Source organism: Zeus faber, assembly GCF_960531495.2.
Source record: "Zeus faber genome assembly, chromosome: 1".
Taxonomy (NCBI): domain Eukaryota; kingdom Metazoa; phylum Chordata; class Actinopteri; order Zeiformes; family Zeidae; genus Zeus; species Zeus faber.
In genome coordinates, this window is record NC_137193.1 from 18,494,084 (window position 1) to 18,516,719 (window position 22,636).

The following is a 22,636-nucleotide window of genomic DNA, read 5'->3' on the forward strand; positions in this document are numbered from 1 at the left end:
ATATGCCCCAAACATTTGCGTGAATGGGAAATATTTTGTGCAGAGAGCACAAAACCTTGTCTATTTCTGTTTGATGACGCACAGCTGTTATGAATTAATAACCCTTTGGAACACAGTTAGACAGACCGCCCCTATGTGCATAACAAACCCATTGAGAAATCAGTGCAATATGTAAATAAGTTATTATCATAGTATTAGTGCGTTTTTTGTTTTTTTGCTCCATTTGTATAATTATTGATTTTATTTATTCGGTTATGCCTTTGGAGAGGCAGACATGACTGCATTCAAAAATAGACACTTGTTGACAGTCTAGTCGGAGCAGTATGTCTATATGAACTTCTGCAGACTGGGTGTATTTCTGGGATGTCCTTTATATTTCTGTTTCAATGTCCCCGCGGCGGTGAAGAAAGGAGAAAGTTTTCGTCTGTTCCCCGCACACCCGCACATGTGGGCCGGGCTTAGTTGGAAAAGTGAAACGACCCCTTGTTTTTTTTCGCTTCATGTGGCTCGAATAGAGAAAGAGACAAAAGATCCGCTTCGGCTGGAGACGCGGCGCGGCGCGGTGCGGCGGCGCACGTTTCGGGGGCGTTTTGCACAGTGTGCGGCCCGAGCGCGTCTTCACAGCGGCGGCAGGAGGGAGCGATGGCCGAAATGGAGGATCCTCCTGGAGCGACCCTGTCCCGGTACGGGGTCTCGGAGCCTCGGATCGTGTACGGCAGAGCGGACTTCATCCATGAGCTGAGCTGCGGGGAGGTGGGCTCCCTGCTCTACAGCAGGATGTGCTGCGCAGGTCAGTACCGAAGCAGGAGTGCGGGGGCGGAGGGGTGTGTTGCGCTGCGTGCGTGCGTGCGTGCGTCCGTGTGTGTGTGGGGGGGCTGATGACGTCAAACTGTTGCGTGCCAGTTTGGAGATAGTGCGCGATTTTTTTTGTCTTACCATTACTACTACGACTACTACTACTACCTCTTATATAATATACAGTGGTGATATTTTCTGTGTTGTGATCATGATTATTATTATTATTATTATTATTATTACTACTATTATTACTATTATTATTGTGGTAGTAGTAGTTAAGTGGTAATACTACTACTAATATAGTACAATTACTACCACTACTACTACTACTACTACTACCACTACTACGACCACTAAGTAATAATATATCATATTATTACTACAACTAGTGATTATCAGAAGTATTTTTGGTAATAGGAATATTTGTAGTTTTACGATACAGTTATTTTTATTGTAGTAGTAGCAGTAGCAGCAAATACTACGGAGCAATGGTTGGTCGTTATCACTTTCTCTGGTTTATGTCCATACAATTATGCAAAATGTTCCACTTAAATTCTTAAAACGTAATTATTTTTTCATAATATTCCATGTACAAATCAGTCAAGTAGTCTGCAGCCTAATGAGGAAAAAAACAGGGTGTATACAATATTTGACGTTTACAGCTTGAATATCAAAATCTTGACACATCTTTCCATGGTTAGTCACACGGGCGATTCCTCCTAAATTCAATCCAATTATCTGGAGGTTTTGGGCCGGAACCACTCATTCTTTAAATAGTACGTTGATGGGGTTCCCGGCTTCTGCGTGTATTGGTACGTTGTCCTGGAAACAGCTCAAACATTTCAGCTCCACTGGAACTGGAAGTGATTGTTCCAATACAAACAGTCTGACCCATGTAGGCCAGCGGCGGCCCCACAGCTTCTGAACAGCAGCCATGACTCTGTTCAGGAGTCAAAAGTTAAGTTAAGCTGTTCTAAGTGAGTCATAACAGGATATTAAAGTCCTGTATATGGCAACTGTGATTCTAATGCCAATTAAAAGTAAAAGTCAACATTCTCTGTAAAGTAGCTTGGGGTGCTTCAATGGACAATATCATTTAGTTGTGTTTTGAATTGTTTATCATCAGCTTAATGATTGATGTAAAAGTCACACGACTCGTAGTGTACTTCTCAAAATACATATTTTTAACTTTTGTGTCGTGGCTACTTAACATCAGCAGAGGGAGACAAATCATACTTCTCAATAATAATTCTGTCTCCTCTGAGATGACGGGTCTTTGCTATCACATCTGCAGTGCACACTCTCCCCATGCTTATTTACAGTTTAGTCATGAAAATATTCTTAAAACCACAAGATAAGGAAAAGCAACGGGTGCCTAATGTGTTTCACGTGGTGTTTGTGTGCTTACTTGCACAGAACAAGGGAATCAGACTCTCCCTGCACAACGTGTGCACCCGAGCAAATTGGTACCATCTGTGTTTTACTGGGATGGAAGTAGAACGGGAAGAAATTGTCCTTATTGCACCTTTACGGAGATCAATGAGGCAAATGCTTTTGTTTTGGTGTTACCCAGAAATACCTTTTCTATTTGCGCCACACAACAGATTCTCATCCTTTTTCACATCAAGGACCCTCAATGTGATACACATTAAACTATGGACCCCATTTGATAAGATTTTGTCTCTGGAACGCCAATCTCAGCTCATTTTTACTGTAGATATGATTTAGTCTAAACTTCCATACCTGTCTATACTATAATTGGGTCGATAAGCATGAAACTAGGATGACTCTACATTCTCCAACTGCTAACGTCTTGTAAATTAAATAACAGTAAAGTTGAACTATTTATAATTTTACTGGGGACCCCCTGGAACCTCTTGAAGGACCCCTGAATAGTCCCTGGACCTCATGTTGAGAACCACCGAATTGATCTATCTGACTAAAAGAGCCTATTCTAGCCTAGTGCGTGTGTGTGTGTGTGTGTGTGTGTGTGTTTGTGTGTGTGTTTATGGATTTGACTTTTTTATTGTCGTCCTTGCCAGTTCAGATCTGCCCCCTTAACGCCTCCAGGCTTCCATTCCATCGGGTTAGGGTTAGGGTTGAAATTATCTCCCGTGTTTGTTAACATTCCTTTCCTTTCTGTGGGACCGAGGCCTCAAGCTGTCACTTGCACTGGGGGTGTGTGTGTGTGTGTGTGTGTGTGTGTGTGTGTGTGTGTGTGTGTGTGTGTGTGTGTGTGTGTGCGTGTTGGGGGGGGGGGGGGGCGGCATAACATGGTGGCGGGGTCAGGGTTGTGTTATCGCAGGGAGGCGGCTCCCCCTGCCTGCCAGGAGGACCGGCGACGCCCCAAGCAGGAATCTGCCTCGACTGACATGTTTCCCCAAAAAACGCTCTGTTACAGGTATCAAAACGACTTATAGTAATTTATGCCGCGGACGTGTCTTGAGCTTGGCCAGTTTGGAAAACAAGTCAACTTTGAAAAATGTGTTTTTAATGATGAGATCCGAATGATAATCTCATACATTTACCCTTTTACTTTCCCCCCCCAGGGAAACAATAAATTGTTATCTTATCTTCGCTTGTGGCTGTCGTAGCAATGTTGGCGATTGGTCGAGCAACAGTACCATGAAAATGCTCTACGCTTGGACTTGTTTTTTCAAAGGGTATATTAGTTGTTGTCCCTGCTGGAAAGAAAGCAGTTTTAGTTTCTGGTTCTTGTGCCCTCAGGTGGACCTTGTTCCATCACAATACATGTATATATATTCTTCTATATGTCACTGAGATCTGAAACATGCTACAGGTAATGGGAATGACTTTTATTCAATACATTAAGAAAGATAGGGAGAGCGACATTTAGATAGGAATTGCATTATCGCAGCAATAAGAATAAAAATACAGGAAAATGGAATATATATACTAAACCCAAAAAATTGAAAAATTACAATCTACAATTATCCAAAATATTTTTAATAAATGATAACCCTCGCTATCAACAGTTGATATTCTTACAGAAGAAGGGAATTGTGCAAAGTTGCATAAATATATATAGAATCTGTACACATATTGTGTGTATTTTCTGTGTTATCCACAACAACAACATTTTAGAATAAATATTTTGGAGTCTTATCTGGCCCAGACACCCCTCCAGATAAGGCTTTGCTCTCTTCTGCTCCTGTTCTGACAAGTCGCCTCCCTCAGAAGGAATCCCAGGAATCCTTCCGCTCCATCTTCTGTCAATGTCTCTCTCAATAAGCACCCAAAGGTGAAGCGGGTCACAGCTATTTGGATGTGATGTAACACATCTGTGCTGCAGCGGCACTGCTGGAGCCCTGTACTGGGCTTTGGCAAACACTCACTAAAGTGTTCACTGATAGTGGTATCTGTTATCAGACTTGATTGTATTTGCAGGTTATATCCGTTTGGAGAGTTTTATTGGGCGCAAAAGCAGCTTCATCTGCTTGCGGTCCGCATGCAAACACACCCAGCGATCCCTCTGTTTTCTATCTGAACTCCCAATTTATTTGCAGATACACATAGTCAAGCAGTTTTTTTTCCTAGTGAGCGTTTTCGTCCATTTGTCTATCTATCTATATCAGGTTTTTTTTTTAGTTTTTTTTTTTACTTTATACATAATAGACAGCCCTACAGGAGTCCAAACCAAAATCCAAACATAATAGTTCTCATTATAGATCTTTGGTTCTATTTATACCAGATTGTGGCATTTGCTAAACTGCAGGAAGGCTTCCGCAGAGCAGTGGATGCCTCCACATAATTGCACCCTGATGGAGAAGGAGCATTCCGACTGGAAAGAGGTTTCTCTTTAACTGGTGCGTGTGGTGAAGTGACTCAGAATCTCCAGGCCCTTGGTTCCTCCATGTCCTGGTGTCTGTTTTCAAAGAACATGTTTTTTATTCAGTGTGCAGTAGTTTGGCCGTGTCCATCTTCCTCTTCTCTGACCGCACTCCTGGACGCGTGGAGACCAATCAGGTTGGGACCAGCAGCACGGTTCCACACAGGCAGAACCTATGGACTCCTTTGATGATTGAGGGTTTTCTTTCTTTCTTTCAATGGTGGAACTGAAATTCAGGCCTTTTAGGACAGGTTGGCATCTCCATTCCACACGTCGATTGCAGAATCCGAGTTCATTGTGGGTTCTGCGATGAACCACAAGACCAACTCTGCAAAATGGGTCTTGTATAAAATCTGCCATACGTTTTTTCCCTGTGTATTCGTTAGTGGTCGTTTTTGGCCTAAATTGGTTATGTTTTCATGGTACAAAGAAATAGGTGTTTAGTTAAATAGGAATTTGAACATGCCTCAAATTGGCCAAGTGATAGTGACTCCCCCCCCCGTTATCTCTGGTGACCCCCTCTGGGGGTTTGGCAAGCCAGGTTGGGGAACACTGATCTAAAGAGCCCTTGAAAATGTTCTATAAACTACATTAATGCATTAATCCATAAGTATTGTTGTATAAGTATTGACTTCAATAATGAAATAACCGAGACAGTTGTGTAACTGTACTTAGTCACCGCGGGGCTCTCTTAATCTTCCCGATCTTCAGCCTATGATTGACGAGCAGGCCAGGGTGGGCTTGGTTTGGGTGTTGTTTTGGGGGGAGTAGGCCTGAGTTGGGGTGTGGCAGGCTGGGTTAGGGTGTGCTGGGTTGGGCAGGGCCAAAGCGAGAATCCCTTCACTTTCTCTCCGCACACACAGACCGCTCTCCCCTAAATGACAGGTTCTGACATCGGAACCCGCAGGCAGGCATTTTGTGTGAGCTGGTGAAGGGTGGAAAGGGGAAAAAAAAAAAAAAAAAGAAAGGAAAGAGAAGAGTAGAGTGTCAGGAAAGGAAAATGGAGAAAGGGAGGAAAAGACTCATGTGCAGGAACTGAACAAGGGGCTTGTACTCGGTACACTCCCACTTCTCTGCAGCAGTGCTCACCGGAGCAGCAGTGGTTGAAGCAGATTTTTGGGTTAGAAGGAGAAGTAGGAGTCACAGACGAGGGAAGAGCTGGTTTGTCAGATTGTCGAGGGTTTTCAGTCGTTTTAATTGTTGTCGAGGCCGCAGCGCCACGCCAGCAGTGTGATGGCGATGCAGCGGAACTTCAGGACCTACTCCTCCGACAGCATGAGCAGCGATGGGGTCTTCATCGAGGACTCCTACTACCAGGGGGTGCTCAAGGCCATGGACCACAGGAAAGGTAGCTTGTCGGGGTCATTCTTTGCATTGTTCAATAGCACTGTGTGTTCCTGGCTTTTTGGGGAAGACTTCTGCTTTTACACAACGATGAGGAGATTGATTCTTGTGAGTCATTTCACTTTAAAAGGTTCAAATCAGCAAATCAACCTGTAGATTTTCGTTAGTTAGGCTGGTGTGACCACTGTTTATGTGTATTTATTCGGCTTTTTATGAATTCCTAGAATTTGAATCCAATACTCCATGTTCTCCTCCATGTCCATGTTGTTACCAGACGGGCCACACCCCTCAATGTGTCACCACCTTTCCTCTTTGCAACTCCACCACCACTCGTATTTAGGAAACAGAGTGACCATTACGTAACATATTTTTGCTCTCATGCAGAATGCAGAGTCTCAATGCTTTTGATGTCATTTTGAAGTATTTGTCACGAGTCGTTGTGCTAATTATTTGGTTAAAATGAGAAACAATTGCTGCAATTTGCAAAACTACAGTAGGCTGCGGTTCCCATCAGGTTCTTGTCTGATCAGCTTTGACTTGCTATATTGTGCAGATCAAGTGCCAAGGAGACCTGATATTATCTCCTCTCATCAGCGGCTCCGCCTGACGCTCTGGGCCACGAAAAGCTCCCAAACAAAGCGTGATAGATTAGAGGGCAATCACTGCGGATCATTTCTGTTGTCGGAGTATCAGACCGCGACTCACACCGTTACACTTCCAAAATGCATATCTTGAAAATATTCTCTCAATGTTTTGTTTTTTCTCCTGAGATAAATTGACTCGACGGGAATTGTGTGAACCACAGAGAGGATCTTCTTCTTTAGAACGCCAACAGGGAACTTTTGATGCTCTCCATTGTGAAGAAGAACTTTCAGCTTCCCATCTCTTCGTATTTTCAGAAAACAACATTTTGTGGACTATGAAATAATTTCTATTCCAAGATTTTCCAAAATTTCCTTTTATTGATAGGTCCCTTGTCCCATTCAAGTATATTTTGTTTCTCTGACTTTGACTTCCTAGAGTCCTTCTGCTCCTCAGTGCCACCTGAGCAGCAGAAGGTGCGAATGACATAACAATCTTACAAATCGTGTCACGTGTGTACATTTTAAGGGCTTTTTTAATTTAAATTCTGATATTTTTAAATAAACAACACCCCAATATTCTTATTGAAATATTGCCATATTTGACCCCCTTGCTGCTTTTCGATGCCGTATCAAATCCCTGAACATCACATCCAATTACATAAATGTGAATATGTCTTCATGTAAGAGAGGAAACGCCAATGCAAATTGTTTTATTTCCACTTTTCTCTCGGGAAAAGTGCCAGTCACGAGTGTGTGTGAGTCATGGACGTTGTGTCACTCTGCCTTGGGCGTTGGTGCTTTGCTTGCTTCGTTTCTTATCCGTCCATTCGAACGTTGACCTCGTCAGTCACACAAAAAGCTGATTGGATTTTCTCGAGCTTCCTTGCTTGATTCAATCAAGCTCATTCTTTTGTGTCATGTACTGCAGTAGAATCCTGTTTATCCCGACTGGGGTCCGTGGTCCACTGGGGTCCCTAGAGGTCTGTGATGAAATTGCAGGGGGTCTTCAGGGGAAAGAAAAAAAATAAATATATATATATATATATATATATATATTGTCCTTTAATCAATTCAATTCAATTCAATTCCTACTCAACATTGCTAATGATGGTGAGGTTTTTGTGAGCAAGTTTCAAATTAAACGTTTCACCGCAGAGCAGTTAATTATAGGCAGATCAAGTCCGCGCCACTTTCATGGAGAGCCCTAAAAAACGCCCCAGAGTGTGATCCTGAAACGTAACATCAGTACTGTTACTGAGCTTCATTTCAAACATCCGAACATCCCATCATACTTACATCCATAACTGTGACTAACGTGTGTCTTTGTTCGTAACAGCCCTCTCAGTCTCATTAACGGGGAACCATCATGTTTTTGTTAAATACGTTTGACAATAGACAATAGCTAGGTTCTTTTTGGGGCTTTGTAGCCACTGCAAAGTTTGGATAAACAGCGTTCTACTGTCAACACGGTTGTCATGGGATGGCTTGTCACATCTTAGCTTTCCTTTTTGTTCCACCTGCTTTGTTGTCAGCGAACACCTCACTCAAACATCTCCCTCGTCCAATCATGTGCCAGGACGTAACTCCGAGGAGTTGAAAGGAGCTGCGCCAGCGTTATCTCCGCAGAGTTGCCATGCCGTTTTTTGGGGTTTCGGGTCCAAACGTTCCAAAGCACAGTTAATCTGGAATACGATAAGGGAACGATCCAAAGCCTCTACTCTCAAACAAATAAAGTTGAGCTTATCAACCCGTGTCATCACAAACTGGGCACACCACGTTCCTACACAGTACCGCAGGTATCTTCCCAAAATTCTTTGGAGGATTCACGAGCCTTTTGCATTTTGCCTCAAAGGGAAGAACCATGCTTTCACAGTGTGAAATTCACCACGTCTTCACGTCACACGCTCCATGATCTGACTCTTCATCCTTCGTGCTGTCCTCTTGGAGGTCTAACACTGAGGCTTTCAGGAGATAGAGCGGGGAAGCTCTCCTCCCTCACCCACAAACCCACCTACATGCACCGCCAGTATACTACCACAGAGGAAACGGGGGAAGAAAAAAAAAACCAAAGGAATTCTTTGTTTTAGTTTTTTCCCTCCCAAAGTACTCGGTGGTTTTGTAGTGGTCCGCTCCGAGACAACGAGCTTGATTCTCTCTTCTCCTCTTCCTCCCGCAGATGAACGGGACCGGGTTCAGAAAAAGACCTTCACCAAATGGGTCAACAAGCACTTGATGAAGGTAAGGTCGCATCAAATGGAAATCCGAAGCACTCCAACGCTGTTTTATTGTCCCAGGACAAAGATTAACTCATCTTTTCGGGCAGTTTGCATTGCTCTTGCGGTTTTAAAGAACTCAAAGAGAAAACTCTGGTTTTATGAACTGAGGCCTTTCGCTGGTGATTGATTGCCCCATTGAGTGGTAGCCAGCTGATTAAAATGATTTTGATGCCAATCGCTTGGGTCGACTCCCAATGATCGAAAATAAGGTTTCGGTTTCGAAAATATCAGGGTTTTCCTTCAACAACCCAACAGGAAGCAATAGCGGGTCAAAGATGCAGGGACACCAAAGTGTGTCCTTGGATGACCCCAGAAACAGTTTGACTGGACATGTCACCTCCCAGCTCATTACACAGTGTCTAGTGTTGTCCAAATGAGTTTCACCAGGAAGTAGTTGAATAAAATACCTCTCCATCTATCTCATCTATTCGTTCTAACATTGTAACATAATCTAAAGGAGGCGAAAGATGCCTTTTCGATGCCTCACCAAAACGTGAGAGCTCTTTCAAAGGGGAGATCTCCTTCACGCATCTTGATTCTCAGCGCTACAAAACACACACACACACAGACACACACACACACACACACACACACACACACACACGCACACGCGCACACACACCCTTTGTATTAACTGTGTGCGTGACTCAGAACCATCTGGTCTCGCTTTAGCCGCCTCAGAACCTCCGTCGGGCAGGTCGGAAAACTGGGCACAGCTCGGGTTTCACATCTGGGATCCAGACCGTCTCCACTCTGCTTTGCTTTTTGGGTTCCAGACAGAGGACTGAACTTGGGGGGCACTGGCGCTAAATAGAGGCAGCATTCAGGGCCCCGCCAGGGAGCGCCTCTCATCGTGACCTCTTCAAATGAGATACCTCCTAAAAGCCTCACAGGAGTTTAATGAGCAGGATAATGCGACAACTATCAATGATTTTTATTTTTCGCTTCTAGACTTTTTCTTATTTAGACAGTACGGCTAGGTATCAAAATTCAATACGTGTCTGGTATCGACCGAATAGAAGAGAGTCAAGTGTGCGTCATTCAACTCTAAATTATAAATATATTCAGTGTTAGAGAGCCAAAGATAAAACTGAAAGTTTGCACAGTGATTGTTAAAAGGGATTGTTGATAAGGTGGACAGAGCCAGTTTATGTAAAAAAAAAAAAGCATCTCGATTTTGACTCATTTTTCGTTGTATGAAAAGGAACTATTAATATAGAAGAAAAATATTGTCACAAAACAATGTGGAATTTGCTGTTGAATAGTTCTCATCTGTCAGCAATAAAATAATACAAGTCTGTGAAGGCAGCTTTTTAGTTGTAGTGTCCTTCGCACACGGGCAACCCTCCGAAGTCCAGCTGTAGTCGGTTGCAAGTGCTCCTTGTTCTCACCGGGGCACCAAGTGTGTTAACTCGGTGTGGAATTTCTAGTACGATCCACAGCAGAGATGTTGTGGATATCCTCTGACACCATGGAGGCAGGAGGCCACTCAGAAGCTTTGTCCTCAGTTGTCGTTCCTTTTGTCAGGAAATTACTCGGTTGTGCCACCAGATCACCCAAGCGCCCCCACCCGCCCCTGCCCTCCCCATCCACTGAGGCCACCGTCGCCTTTTTGCCCGTGCCCAATCAGTGGCGGACCCCGCCACCAACAATGGCAACATCCTATTGAGGAGAGCATGCTTAACATAAATACATTGAATGGCTGTTTCTTATAATATGCCATCTAAAAAAGTGTCAAATATGGGATTTATTTGAAGCAAAATAATATCATGGATTAGGACTTTAATATTAGTATAGTTTTTTTCTCTTTAAGTGAAGGGAGCACATGTCGACGCAGACTTTAAAACACTACACAAACAAGACTCCCACATCTTTCCGGTCGCTATTCTTCTCCGTGTCTCGTCTTTCTTCTGCCTGTTTCTATTACCTGCTCTGTGTTCCCGCATTCTTTACTCATCTCTTTGTTCCCTCCATCCGTCTTGCCATCTTTCCCCGTCAGCACTGGAAAGCGGAGGTAGGTGCTGAGTGGAACCACATTCCCTTCTGTTTGTCTTGTTTCAATTCTCCTTTTTCCTTTTGCCCCAACAACACACTCCGCCTTCTGCCCGGAATCCTAAACGTTCTAATCCTCTGATCCCCCCGGCTCCTTTCTAACACTTTAATAACTCCCCGGTCGCTGTCCCGCCTCTTTTGCAGTGCGGCACGTCACTTCAAACTGATTTGGTAGATATTTTGACGTCTCATGTGTCAGAGAGGTGAATATTGACGCCTGGGACAAACCGAATGCATTACTGCATCATGTGTTATGCAGCCAACATCAAGTGTTTTATGCAAACAAGCAATCAAACCAAAAATTTCAAAAAACAACGAGGAACGAGGAAAAGTCTACCTATGTTGTAGCTAAAAATGGATATTATATTTCTATTCTCTTTTTATACATTATATACATTCATTGATATACATTCATATAAGCTATTTACTACCAGCAGAACATTGTCTAAGTTGATTCTTCTGATCAGGACCATGCAGCAAATTTCAGGCATGCACATGCTCGGTCCAAAACACTCTGCAGCTGCTTTGGCACGCAATCGTAAAATTGGCAAATTGGAAATGAATCATGATTCCGCAACGCAACGACCCATTCAGTGTGTCCCGAGGGTGATGTGAAGAGGAACAACAGCCAAAACCAAATACCATAATGAATAGAGCACATGGGTAATTGAAGGTGCAGAGGAAAGACTCCTCTCAAGGGAGTGTGAACGGTTCCAAGTCTTTGTTGCGACTGCAAAAGGCGGACAGTGACTCAATCACTACCTGTGTGTGTTATGACTCTCCTGTTTTACTGCTCTGCTTATTTTTGTCGGATGAGCAATAATTGGCGATGGCGCTGATCCGATAGCTGGTATTGGTATCAGAAAAGAAAAAAATGGTATTGTGCCATCTCTAATCATGATTTAAAGCCAAATATAACTGATGCCTGGTGTAACCTGTTGTCAGTAATCGGTTAACTCTCGGGTTTCCTGCGGTTCCAGTGACGTTTGGTGACTGTGGTTACCGGAGGTGGGTTAATCGGGTCTAACTCAGTTGGCTGATCCAGGAAAATGTGCTGCTTCCATCATGAAATAATGAAATGATGAAAGCCCTGGTTCGAGTGTCCTTGAACAAATCTCAATAAAGAGAAAAGCCTCAATAACACGATGACCTAAACTCTGACTGCATGTGGAGCTGGACAAGGAGTATTCACCCTTGCAGAGGAACTGCTTATAAGTTTATCACTTTGGATCAACCTGCCTGAGAAAATGAAAGTCCATGCCATCCTACGTACTTTTACCGTACTTTTACTTTTAGCTTGGTTGTCTTTTCATTTTCTCCGTGACTGGTTTGCCTATCTGCTCTTTTTATTTGATCTTCTTTGTGAAGCACTTTGTCCGATATGGAAAAATAAATCATCATTCTTCCCTTCTCGGTCCTCAGGCCCAGAGGCACATCACCGACCTGTACGAGGATCTCAGAGATGGACACAACCTCATCTCGCTGCTGGAGGTGCTCTCCGGCGAGACGCTGGTAAGCCCCTGTGACGCCGGACTCCTGACCGGGAGGTGGTGCAGTAGAAAGTCCGCCTCTGCTTCATCCCTCTTTCCGCTCCCGCCATCTCTCTACTACCGCCCCCCCCCCCTCCCCGCCTCCTCTGTTGTACTGACCGGATCATTCTGTTGTTCAGTCTCATCATTGTATCTCCTCTAATGCAGGGGTTCCCAAACTGGGGTCTGCAGCCCCCTAGGGGTCTGCAGGGGGTCTACCACTGCAAAACTATTATTATTTTATTTTATTGTATTTTTATATTTTGTTTTCTTTTTTTGCTGTTTTTTATATAATTTTTGTATATATATTATTTTTTTTCACAAAATACATAAACCCACCCTTGCTAAAGAAGGTAATTTATATATATATTTTATATATATATATATATATATATATATATATATATATATATAGTATTTCTGATTAATTTTAATGTTAAATATTCATATTCAGCTAGAGCTCAGTCTGGCACGGGGGCTTTGCCATAAAAGAAGGTTTGGGAACCCCTGCTTTAATGCACCCAAACTGCTGTAATCTATGGATCAAGTCATATTTAAGTTAACACTACTTTGCATGAGTCAAATATTAAATCTTTCGAGCTGTGTGAAAAATTCAGTAACAGACTTATATTTTTACGCACTATTTTCCTTCATTTATTCAAATGCTTACCTTAAAATAACAAAGCCTAAAAATACAAATTTTCCTTATTTGCTTCCATTTTGTAACCTCTTTCTGGGCACTGACGCGTGTGATCCCCCTGGTTCTTCTTCTTTTTTTTTTTCAATTTCGATCTAATTCCTGTCTGCTTACCTTTACCTCTGACCTTTGACCTGTCCCCCTCTCTGCCTCTGCCTCCCCTCTTGCGATGCTCTTGGTAGCCGAGGGAGCGTGACGTTGTGAGGAACGTGCGGTTGGTGAGTGGCGCCCCCTCTGGCGTGGCATGCGTCACGCCCCCTGGTAGCTGCTGGCTTCGTGCATGAATCACTGTGATGTCGCTCTGTGTCCACATCCCCCCTCCCACCCCCCTCCACATTTTACTGACTTTACATCGACTTACGGTCCAACGTTACGTAGCAAGTTAAGAGTCCCCGAAAACCACCGCGTTTATATGGATGTGTAGGTTTTGATGGTTGGTACGGAATTTGATAGTAATGCTTGTTTTGTTATGTGAAGCGATGGTTTGAGAATATCAGTTATATATTTCAGCATTTCTATTTATCTCTAACTCTCTGTGTTCTTGTGTATTGAATATTGATGAGAAGATGGAATATTGATGGAAACATGTAGTATTTTTATTTTTTTTACCTAAGCCTTATTTTTCAATCATTGGGACGTTTTTTTTTTGTGTTGAGCCAGCATTGAGAGTAGCTTCGACTGACAGTCAAAGGGGCAATGGTGGTTGCCAAAGAACGTGGTCGCGATTGCCCCAATGCTCGGCCAACGATGCCAAAGATCTCTCCCGAAGACCAAAGATCGAAAAATAAGCCTTAGGTTCAAAAGTTTCCCTTTAAAGTTGAACAAAGTTCAACCTTAAAGTTCAACCTTTTCAGCCAGTCGCTCCCAACTACACCATAACTACAACTTAAGCGAGCCTGGTGATTGGCTGAGAGCTCCCAGCTTACGGCACCAAAATGCATGTAAAGATGAGTTCCATGTGCTCGTCAAACTTCCACAAGTGAAAAGCAGCCTGTGACCATCAGTGATGTGTTGGAATCGTAGATACGTAGAAGAAGCTGCTTGCCTGAAGAGTTTGCTTGGATAGACTGTTGCACATAGAATAGTGGTCATACTCTGTGTCTTCAAAGTGTTACACAACCATTATTCATCGGTTCCCCCAAGTCATCACAAACTCAAGATTGAGACTGTGTAGGAGGGTCTTGACAACTTGTAAGTCGCAACTAGTAATTGTTCTTTTATTGTTCATTTTCATGCTTGTCGCCTACAGACACTGTGGCTGGATCTCAGACTCACGTCAGCCGTGTAGGGTTTGCGCAGCACCCGCTGGAATAGACGTTTGCTCCAATTACGAAATGGCAGAATTTGACTCAGAACTCAAATTCATTCTTTTACTCAATTCATTTTTTGTTTGGTAATTCCAAAATCGGGACTGCAGAGACGTCGAGGACGGAGGGACGGCTTCCTGTAGTGACTCTGTGAAAGGTGTCCCCAGTCCATCCAGGGGTCTTGTTTGAAGAGCGCTGAGCACCCAACGTCTTCCCTCGTCCTTGTAAACGTCCCGTGTGTGTTTCAGCCTCGTGAGAAGGGACGCATGCGCTTCCACAAGCTGCAGAACGTGCAGATTGCCCTGGACTTCCTCAAACATAGACAGGTAGGAAAACAGAACACCTTCACCGTACGTCTTTATCTACACGATGTCCACCGCTGGTCATTTAAATGAGAATAAATACAATAAGGTTCAAATAACAATAAGCTGTTAAAATGAATCTCGATCTCTGTTGACATCCATGAAGGTCAAGCTCGTCAACATCAGGAACGACGACATCGCGGATGGAAACCCGAAGCTGACGCTGGGGCTGATATGGACCATCATCCTTCACTTCCAGGTACCAACGCTGAGCCACTGCATTCCCCGGTCTTTCGCCCCAGGCCTTATCAAAATGTTGGTTCTCATCGTTTATTTATTGAAGCTGTTCATAGCACAATCCTTTACTACTGAGAAACGTAGCACTCTGCTGCAGCGTCTCAGTGGGCTTCAATGCAGTTCAATGGGGCAAACGTTTAAGCTTAACATATGTTAAATGTCGTTTGTGAGGAAGCTCACAATAATCGACAGAGGGACTATTACACCAAGTAATGGTCACAAACAGTGAATTTTATCAGGTTTTGTACTTCCCCAAATCACACCTTTTGGCGACATCCGCATTAACGTAAGAGACTAGAAACAGGTAGTTGCGTCGCTTCCTACCGTAGCAAACATTATGCTCTGGATGAACTGAGCTGTGTACTGTGCTATTAAAAAAGTATTTATTTTAAATATAAAACAGGATATTACTGTTATCCAAAACATGTTCCAAAAAATACACTAAGACACATGTGACCATAATGCAATTGCCGTTTTTGAAAACGGTTTGCCATCTAATAAAAGGACGTGCACTACACATTTACAGACACTCCTTATCTATTCATTGCTGCCTCGTGTTTGATGACCATCAGCCCTTCCAAATTTTGAATGGTGTCTATTTGTTCAGCTTACTGTGTTTACACGGTTTTATGATAAATTGTCTTCCGGACCATGGTATGGAAAATGGAAAATCGAAGTAGTGTTCCCTCTTTGGGACTAATCTGCTTCAAATGAGGCCGATGTTCACTCAGCAATCACAGAATTACAGCACGGTCCCATCGCCAATTATTTTACACAGGTTTTATTGGACATTTGGCAGCACTTAAACTCTTTATACACAAACTGCCACTGATTCCCAAGTTTTCCAGACCAGAGACACTAAACACTGAGAGCTATTGTTTCCTCAAACCGAGGAGGGGGTGGTGCCGCTGTCTGGAACAGTAAAGGGCATTATGGGATGTTTTTTCTTTTTCCATCCTTTGACTCCCTCTTTTTTGTGGTATTACCAGAAACGTTTTTTTTTTTGTTAATTTTTTTATTATTTTGACTGTTAAAAGCTTGAATTGCATTTACTGGGTGGGCTTACTGTACAGGATTAGCACAGTTTACAGTAATCAGAACCAGGATTTATTGGCCGCTATGCACACACACATAAAAAGGAATTAGTGAGGGACTCGATTTTCATCCACTAAGAGCTACAGTATAATATACAGTGTTTACAATGAGCAGCAAATACACTGAGGTAGACTGTGTGTGAGAGTCATTATGATAAAAAGTGATGTAAAATAAATACTTTCGATAGGTGGGTTACAAGAGGAATTACAAAATGCAATTAATTAGCATTTTCCCTCTTATTTAGAGGCTGGTAAGACGACCCAATTAGTTTTGGTTTCAATATAAATATATCTGAATGTAATGAGAGCTTCCTGTTGTGGATAAGGATTTTTATGATGCTTTATTGAGGCTTATAGAGGTCGCTCTGTTGATGAAATGGTGACACTGTGGTTTTAATTCTCAATATTACAGATATTTGTCAAAATGTGCTCTGTGTAACAGCTCTGTGTATTCATACCAAGACACGTTTCAATAGATAATATATAACCTGTTATCAACACAGAGGGAAGCAAATATAAATAGTCAGTCATTAAAAACACTGTTCATACTTGAACGCACTTTGAATGGAAACCTGTCCTGGTGTGGATATTTATTAATTCAGCAGATGGATTTTTTTGAAATTCTGGAAATAAAGAGGGAGGGAAGGAGTTTGGTTTGATGGAACTTTTTCTGCTCTGACTCAGTTTCCCACGAGAAAATTTGGAGCCCCCTCCCTGACGGATATTCACTCTAAATATAATCCAATTCATGCATGTAAAAACTGGTTGTTAAATATCTATTTCCTTTTTTCACATTTAACACCATTTAAACTCATCTCTACTCTCTAGGATTCATATGATCCAAAATATAGTTTATGTAGCATTAAACAGAAAACTCTTACTTATTATTCAAAAAAGGGGCAAAATCTGCTATTTTAGTGGGATGGTTTCACTTCATCTAATTGAATTGCACCAGGAAAAAAATAAATTATTTGACACCTTATTCCTATTGTTTAAGTTCTTGCTCTTGAGAGAGGTGGACACATAAAAAAAAAATACATTATTTGACACTGTTAGGCACCGTTCACCATCCAGTTCACACAAGGTAAAACTTCTTAAATGTTAAAAATCTCCCTCTTAGTCATCTGGTAGCTTTCGTTTATCCAAAACCAAAACCCACGGCACATGGTTGTCTCAGCATGAAAGGGTGAAAGAGTTGGTTTCCTCTCAGCTCCCCCGGCGTCAATCAAATTTTCGAAACGTCCGTGTGATCGGCTGCGATAGTGCTCCTGTTTCCTGGACGATGGAGGTGGGGGATGAGGGCGGAGGACGGATCCTCCCAAAAGTTTTAAGGAGGGCAGAGGCTTCGAGGGCGGAGGCCCTCATTTCCCTGAGTCTGACTCACTGCAGCGCTGGGGTTTCCCTCCTGGAGGAAACGGGTGGAGGACCGGGTGGTTGTCCACTTTTTCCTCTCCTCCGCCCGTTCCTTGAAGAAAGCCCGGCAGTTAAATTAGTACCTCCTCTGTGAGTCACCAGCTCACTCTAGAAAACAAACTTATAAAAATAACAAACTAATTCTACGGTCGCTCATAAAACGCTGCTTGTTCTAGTGACCTGAAATGTCTCATGACCAGAGGTGCACAACTTAATGCATCGTTTGCAAACAGCCTAAACCAGGGGTCGGGAACCTATGGCTCTTTCGATGACGGTATATGGCTCGCAGACAATTTTGAGCTAAAATTTTTCACCACAATTAACAAGTAATAAATAATTATTCTGTGTCATATTAAAGTAAAACAGGTAAGGGAAATTACAATTTTGAAAATACAATTCAAAGTATAAATGTGGCGGACAAAGGGGCGTAGTCAAGCACCGGCTGCGGACCACAGAAAGACTCCGTGGCGCCTTTAACTCGGCGCCCTGCCCCTCCCGGGTCTCTGCCCAGGCTCCACTTGTGGGAGTCTCTGCCCACACATCAACACATCAAATTAGACCTTGAAGTATCCCAATCATTCCTCAGCGAATGATTTTGAATAATTATTTCTCTTGATTTGGATTCAATCAACAAACTAAAGACTGATCACTCCTGATTCCTCTTCAGTTATTAGATCAATTTACTTCACTCATATCCCCAGTTAAACCAAAGCGACAAACATTTCCATTACTTATAAGAGGCCTTGGTGAACTGTGTCAGAACATGCTGGTAATTCACCGATTGCGAAAGGCAACACGTAGCTATGTCACTATTCCCATCCAAAGTTATTTAAGGGGGGGAGGAGATGTTTGAGTTTTTATGGGGAGAGCAGCATTACAATGTCAAAACAAGGAAAACCCTAAAATGTCAGGCATTACTGCCTCATGCGGAAAAGTCTTGTCTGATAAGTCATGGAGGCCCGAGGAGTTGGTACTGTTCCAAAACCAATGAATAACCTTTTTGCAAGTGTCACTAGAATCAGTAACCGATATTTACTCATAGCTCAGACAGCAAACACTGTTTTGGCAAAGTTTTCACAATGTGATGAATTCTATTTTAATCACTTACTTTGTCGACTGGCTGCAGAAAGTCAACAGAAGCTCTGGCTCAGTGCACTATGGTCCACACAGAGTTGGCGTTCGTCTTAAATTACTGTCTGTTTTATTGGATCCCTGTGTGTGTTTAGTAGTACGCAGTGTGTTCGCAGGAGGATATTCATCACTCGGTCGCACTGTGACTCACAGCTAATTTTTTTCCAGCCGTTAAACAGGAATTTGCCCATGGACTTGAAGCGTTTACTTTCCAGGCTTTTTCCAAACACTTATTAGAGGATTTATAATTCCAAAGATTTTAACTGAAATCAGCAGCTTTGGGAAGTTTTTTTTTTTGTTTTTTTTCCCTCCGTGTGGTTTTAATTTGACTCTCCTCTCTAATCATAAAGCATTTTGTTTTGCTCCAAGGTAGTAAAGGTTGCGGACCTTTTAACTATCGTTGGTGGTGGGAGTTGAAGTTTTTGAATGTGAGTCATCTCTGAAGTCTGGAAGAAATCGGCCCAATGATTTTTTGGGGAGAGGTTTTTTTTCCAGTCCCCTGAATCAGTCGAAAAACCAAACCCTAACTTTCAAATGTGCAATTTTTTTTAACTATACATTGATAAAACTATGGTTTTATGGTAGAGTGAGCTCTGCATAGGTGTTGTTTTTTTTAACCAAGCCTGTACGTGCACATCAAAGTCCAAACCCTGAAATTCACCGTAACTAACCAGACCCCTATGAAATAATCCCAGGACCCGACCTGTAACCCATCATTTATAAACTTTGTATTTGTATGATTTTGATTCAAATATTGTATTATATTCATATGAATATTATTACACAGCTCTGTGAAATACTTGATTCTGATTGTGTAATAGCAAGGGGGTCAGGGGTCAGTTATTTCTCAATAATGGCCGCTGATCTGTTAATAAAGACCATTGTCAGGGGCCACCACACCGCTTACATGGCAGTGGTAATGCTAACACTATTCAGTGGCGACCCTTTGTGGTGCCACATAGAAACTACAATGAATACGGCGGATATGTGTATGATATATGTTTTTGTACGGCAAAGACTTTGTGAATAGTGAATAGTTGTGGTGTAAGCAACTTGCGGAGCACTCCACCGTAAGTGTACTTCACAAACTTTACTCCAATCAAACCACTTTTCACCTTTGTCTCGTCCCAGATCTCGGACATCCAGGTGAACGGGCAGTCGGAGGACATGACGGCCAAGGAGAAGCTGCTGCTGTGGGCTCAGCGCATGGTGGAGGGCCAGCCCGGCCTGCGCTGCGACAACTTCACCTCCAGCTGGAGGGACGGCAAACTCTTCAACGCCGTCATCCACAAGCACAGGTCAGAGCGGAGAAGAGGTTTAATGAAACAGAGGGATGGATACTTTGTTCACCTGCAAGCACAGGTCAGAGTCCCGTGTTGCTCAATGGTTAAATCACGCCACCAACAAGCTGTCGTTCAGCTCCTCATGCTGTCTTTTACTCTATGGGCAGAATTTTGAATTTAAAAGTGCCAAGTAGCGAGCATAGGGGGCGACGTGTCTCGATGACGAAAAGTTAAAAGGCGTGGCTTCACTCCTTCAAAGCAGGGAGGTAGGTGGGGATTGGACCGGCCTTTTTTTTTTTTTTTTTTTTTTTTTACCTCACATTTTAAAGTTTGTATTCTCAGAAAGCCACCTAAACGTCCTCCGTGCATGCTTTGCGCCGTTTCAACCACTAGGTGGCGCTGCTGATCGACACACGGTCCTATATTTCAGTTTACTGCTCAAGAAACATTTTCTAGTGCGCAGCACCTCTTTGAGTGAACTTTAAAGAAATGGTTTCAACTAAGGGTCTTTTTATTCTAAGATGCTGTTACCTGTTTCAGGAAAATGTATTGGGGAAAAAATGTGGAAAATGCAATGGTTGAAAAAATACTGACCAAGCTGGCATTTATTTTCATTTGTTTAAGGAAAAAAATGATTTGTAGAATTTCTTCCAGACCAGATGTCCGCATTGTCAAGTCAGGTCGAAAGAAGCGGACACTCCAAAATTTGCGCAATACACCTTGAAAGATGAACTGGGACAAAGCTTTTCACTCACTTATGCAGAACTGATTTGCGGTTTGCTCAGCTTGCCTGAACTTGGGTTCTTCTCTGACCGTAGGACATGAATTTCAAAAGCTTGGTCGTTTAGGATTGACAGGTTTGGACAAACACCTGATAAATCTGTCAAAGTCAAACAGCTGCGTTCATGTTGAAAATATGAGAATTCTTCCTTTGGCATGATAACAATCAGATGTAATTTGGTCATTCTAATGTAGATTTTAAATTGTATTAGATAGATAGAGAGAGAGAGAGAGAGAGAGAGAGAGAGAAAGAGAGAGAGAGAGAGAGAGAGAGAGAGACAGACAGACAGGCAGGCAGGCAGGCAGACAGAGAGAGAGACAGACATATAGACAGACAGACAGATAGACAGACAGGCAGACAGACAGACAATGATAGATGTAGGAAATTGTGAATAAATAAAATGATCGGGTAAAATTAATCTTTTTCAAGCAGCACATTATTTGCGGAAAAACAAAAACACGAGCTGTAATCAAACAACAAAAAAACCCTAGTTTATTTTTGCTTCAGTTTTTTTTTTTTAGAATTGTGTTTGAACACACACACACACACAAAATCCCTTCCACCGGCGATGCAAGAACAACATGTGGGACCGGTGTTGGCATCCTCTTCTGGGTTTTACTTTTTTATTTTTTTTTGGGGTGTATCAGTCTCGGTGCCCTGGAGCCGTGTGCTCTGCGAGGGCTTGGCAGGTTGCTGCAAACACTTTGGATTCCTCCTCAGAGGAGAACAAGCAGGACGTGTGCCGTGCACGGAGAAGACGAAAGACGCTTCTCAGAGCAACAGAGGAACGTTTTGGATCCCACGGGAGAAACGACTGGACTGGGAAGGAGAGAGAAGAGAGAGGAAGATGGGAATCTTGGATTCAAGTTGGAATACCTGGCAGAAGATGCAGTGGGACCAAATACGATGCAACTGTTTTTATGAGTTGATGTTTTTAGAAGGTTCCTCAGCTCATTTTCTCTGCTGTAGAGGATCTGCAGAAGGTCAGAACGCTCCTTCTCCAAACTCATTTTTGATTGAGATTGAGATTTAAGGCTCGTACCTGCGTCCTGACGTGACCTTCATCCACCCCTCGCCGAGATGTTGTCCCTGAAGAAAAGGCTCCCCTCCAGGAGGCGTCTGCACAGCCCCTCCAGCAGCGCGGCGGGGTCCGCCAGCGACCTGGAGGACCACCGGTTGGTCATGCCGTGCGACGACATCCCCACCGGGGGTCGTGGGCGCCCCACCTGGGGTCCCACCGGTCCAGGACCCGGGAGTCCCAGAGCGGGGAGCAAGACTCGGAGGCAGAGTCCGACATCGTCCGCCTGAACACGGACAGGGACAGACTGTATTACGGACCGTCCTACAGACAGACCGTCGGACAGACAGATATACAGACCGACAGACAGACCGACAGACAGAACGACTACATGGAGAGGAGCCCACCCCGGGGCCAGAGGGAGTTCTGTGTGGTGCAAGTGTACGGAAACTTACTGCAGCCTTTGTTGTTGTTAACTCTGAAGTTGAGGTTAAATGAAATTGACTGGCATTTGAAACCAGTACGGCTCCTGGGTCCAGTGGGTTTCTTCTTATCAAGTATTGTGCCATCCATTCATGCAAATAAGGACTGTATTGTGTAAAAATGCAGGTTGCTAAACACATTGCACAATAGTATAGTCACACAACAAAGGGCAAAAAGATGGCAAAAGTGAAATTAGTAGTGCAATGTGAGAATGAGCAGAAGGGGGGGAAACTCAGGTTGCTGCAGGTCCGGTGCAAGTACAAACAGTGTTGAATAAAATGTCAAAAATTCAAAACACCAGTAATTGTTGTTCGAAATGTGTAAATGTGCAAAGAGATGATGTCTGATGTTTGGAATTTGCATTTAAGAAGTCTGTTGTTAATGCTTTCTGACCCAT

General features: G+C 43.1%; 1 protein-coding gene across 4 annotated transcripts in view; it reads left to right on the forward strand.

The window, feature by feature from the left end:
• The first annotated feature begins 728 nt into the window (after positions 1 to 728).
• pleca (plectin a) overlaps positions 729 to 22,636 on the forward strand; it is a 51,257-nt gene continuing 29,349 nt past the window's right edge. Inside the window, exons 1-7 of one of the 4 annotated variants that reach the window (XM_080003979.1) lie at positions 774 to 790; positions 8,753 to 8,814; positions 10,852 to 10,866; positions 12,327 to 12,416; positions 14,686 to 14,763; positions 14,906 to 14,998; positions 19,806 to 19,972. In XM_080003979.1, coding sequence (XP_079860105.1) covers positions 778 to 790; positions 8,753 to 8,814; positions 10,852 to 10,866; positions 12,327 to 12,416; positions 14,686 to 14,763; positions 14,906 to 14,998; positions 19,806 to 19,972 — 518 coding nt within the window. In that variant the 5' untranslated portion in view covers positions 774 to 777. Of the gene's footprint in view, positions 791 to 5,498; positions 5,997 to 8,752; positions 8,815 to 10,851; positions 10,867 to 12,326; positions 12,417 to 14,685; positions 14,764 to 14,905; positions 14,999 to 19,805; positions 19,973 to 22,636 lie in introns of those variants that run through there. The other 3 variants (XM_080003977.1, XM_080003980.1, XM_080003978.1) reach the window with 3 other exon arrangements.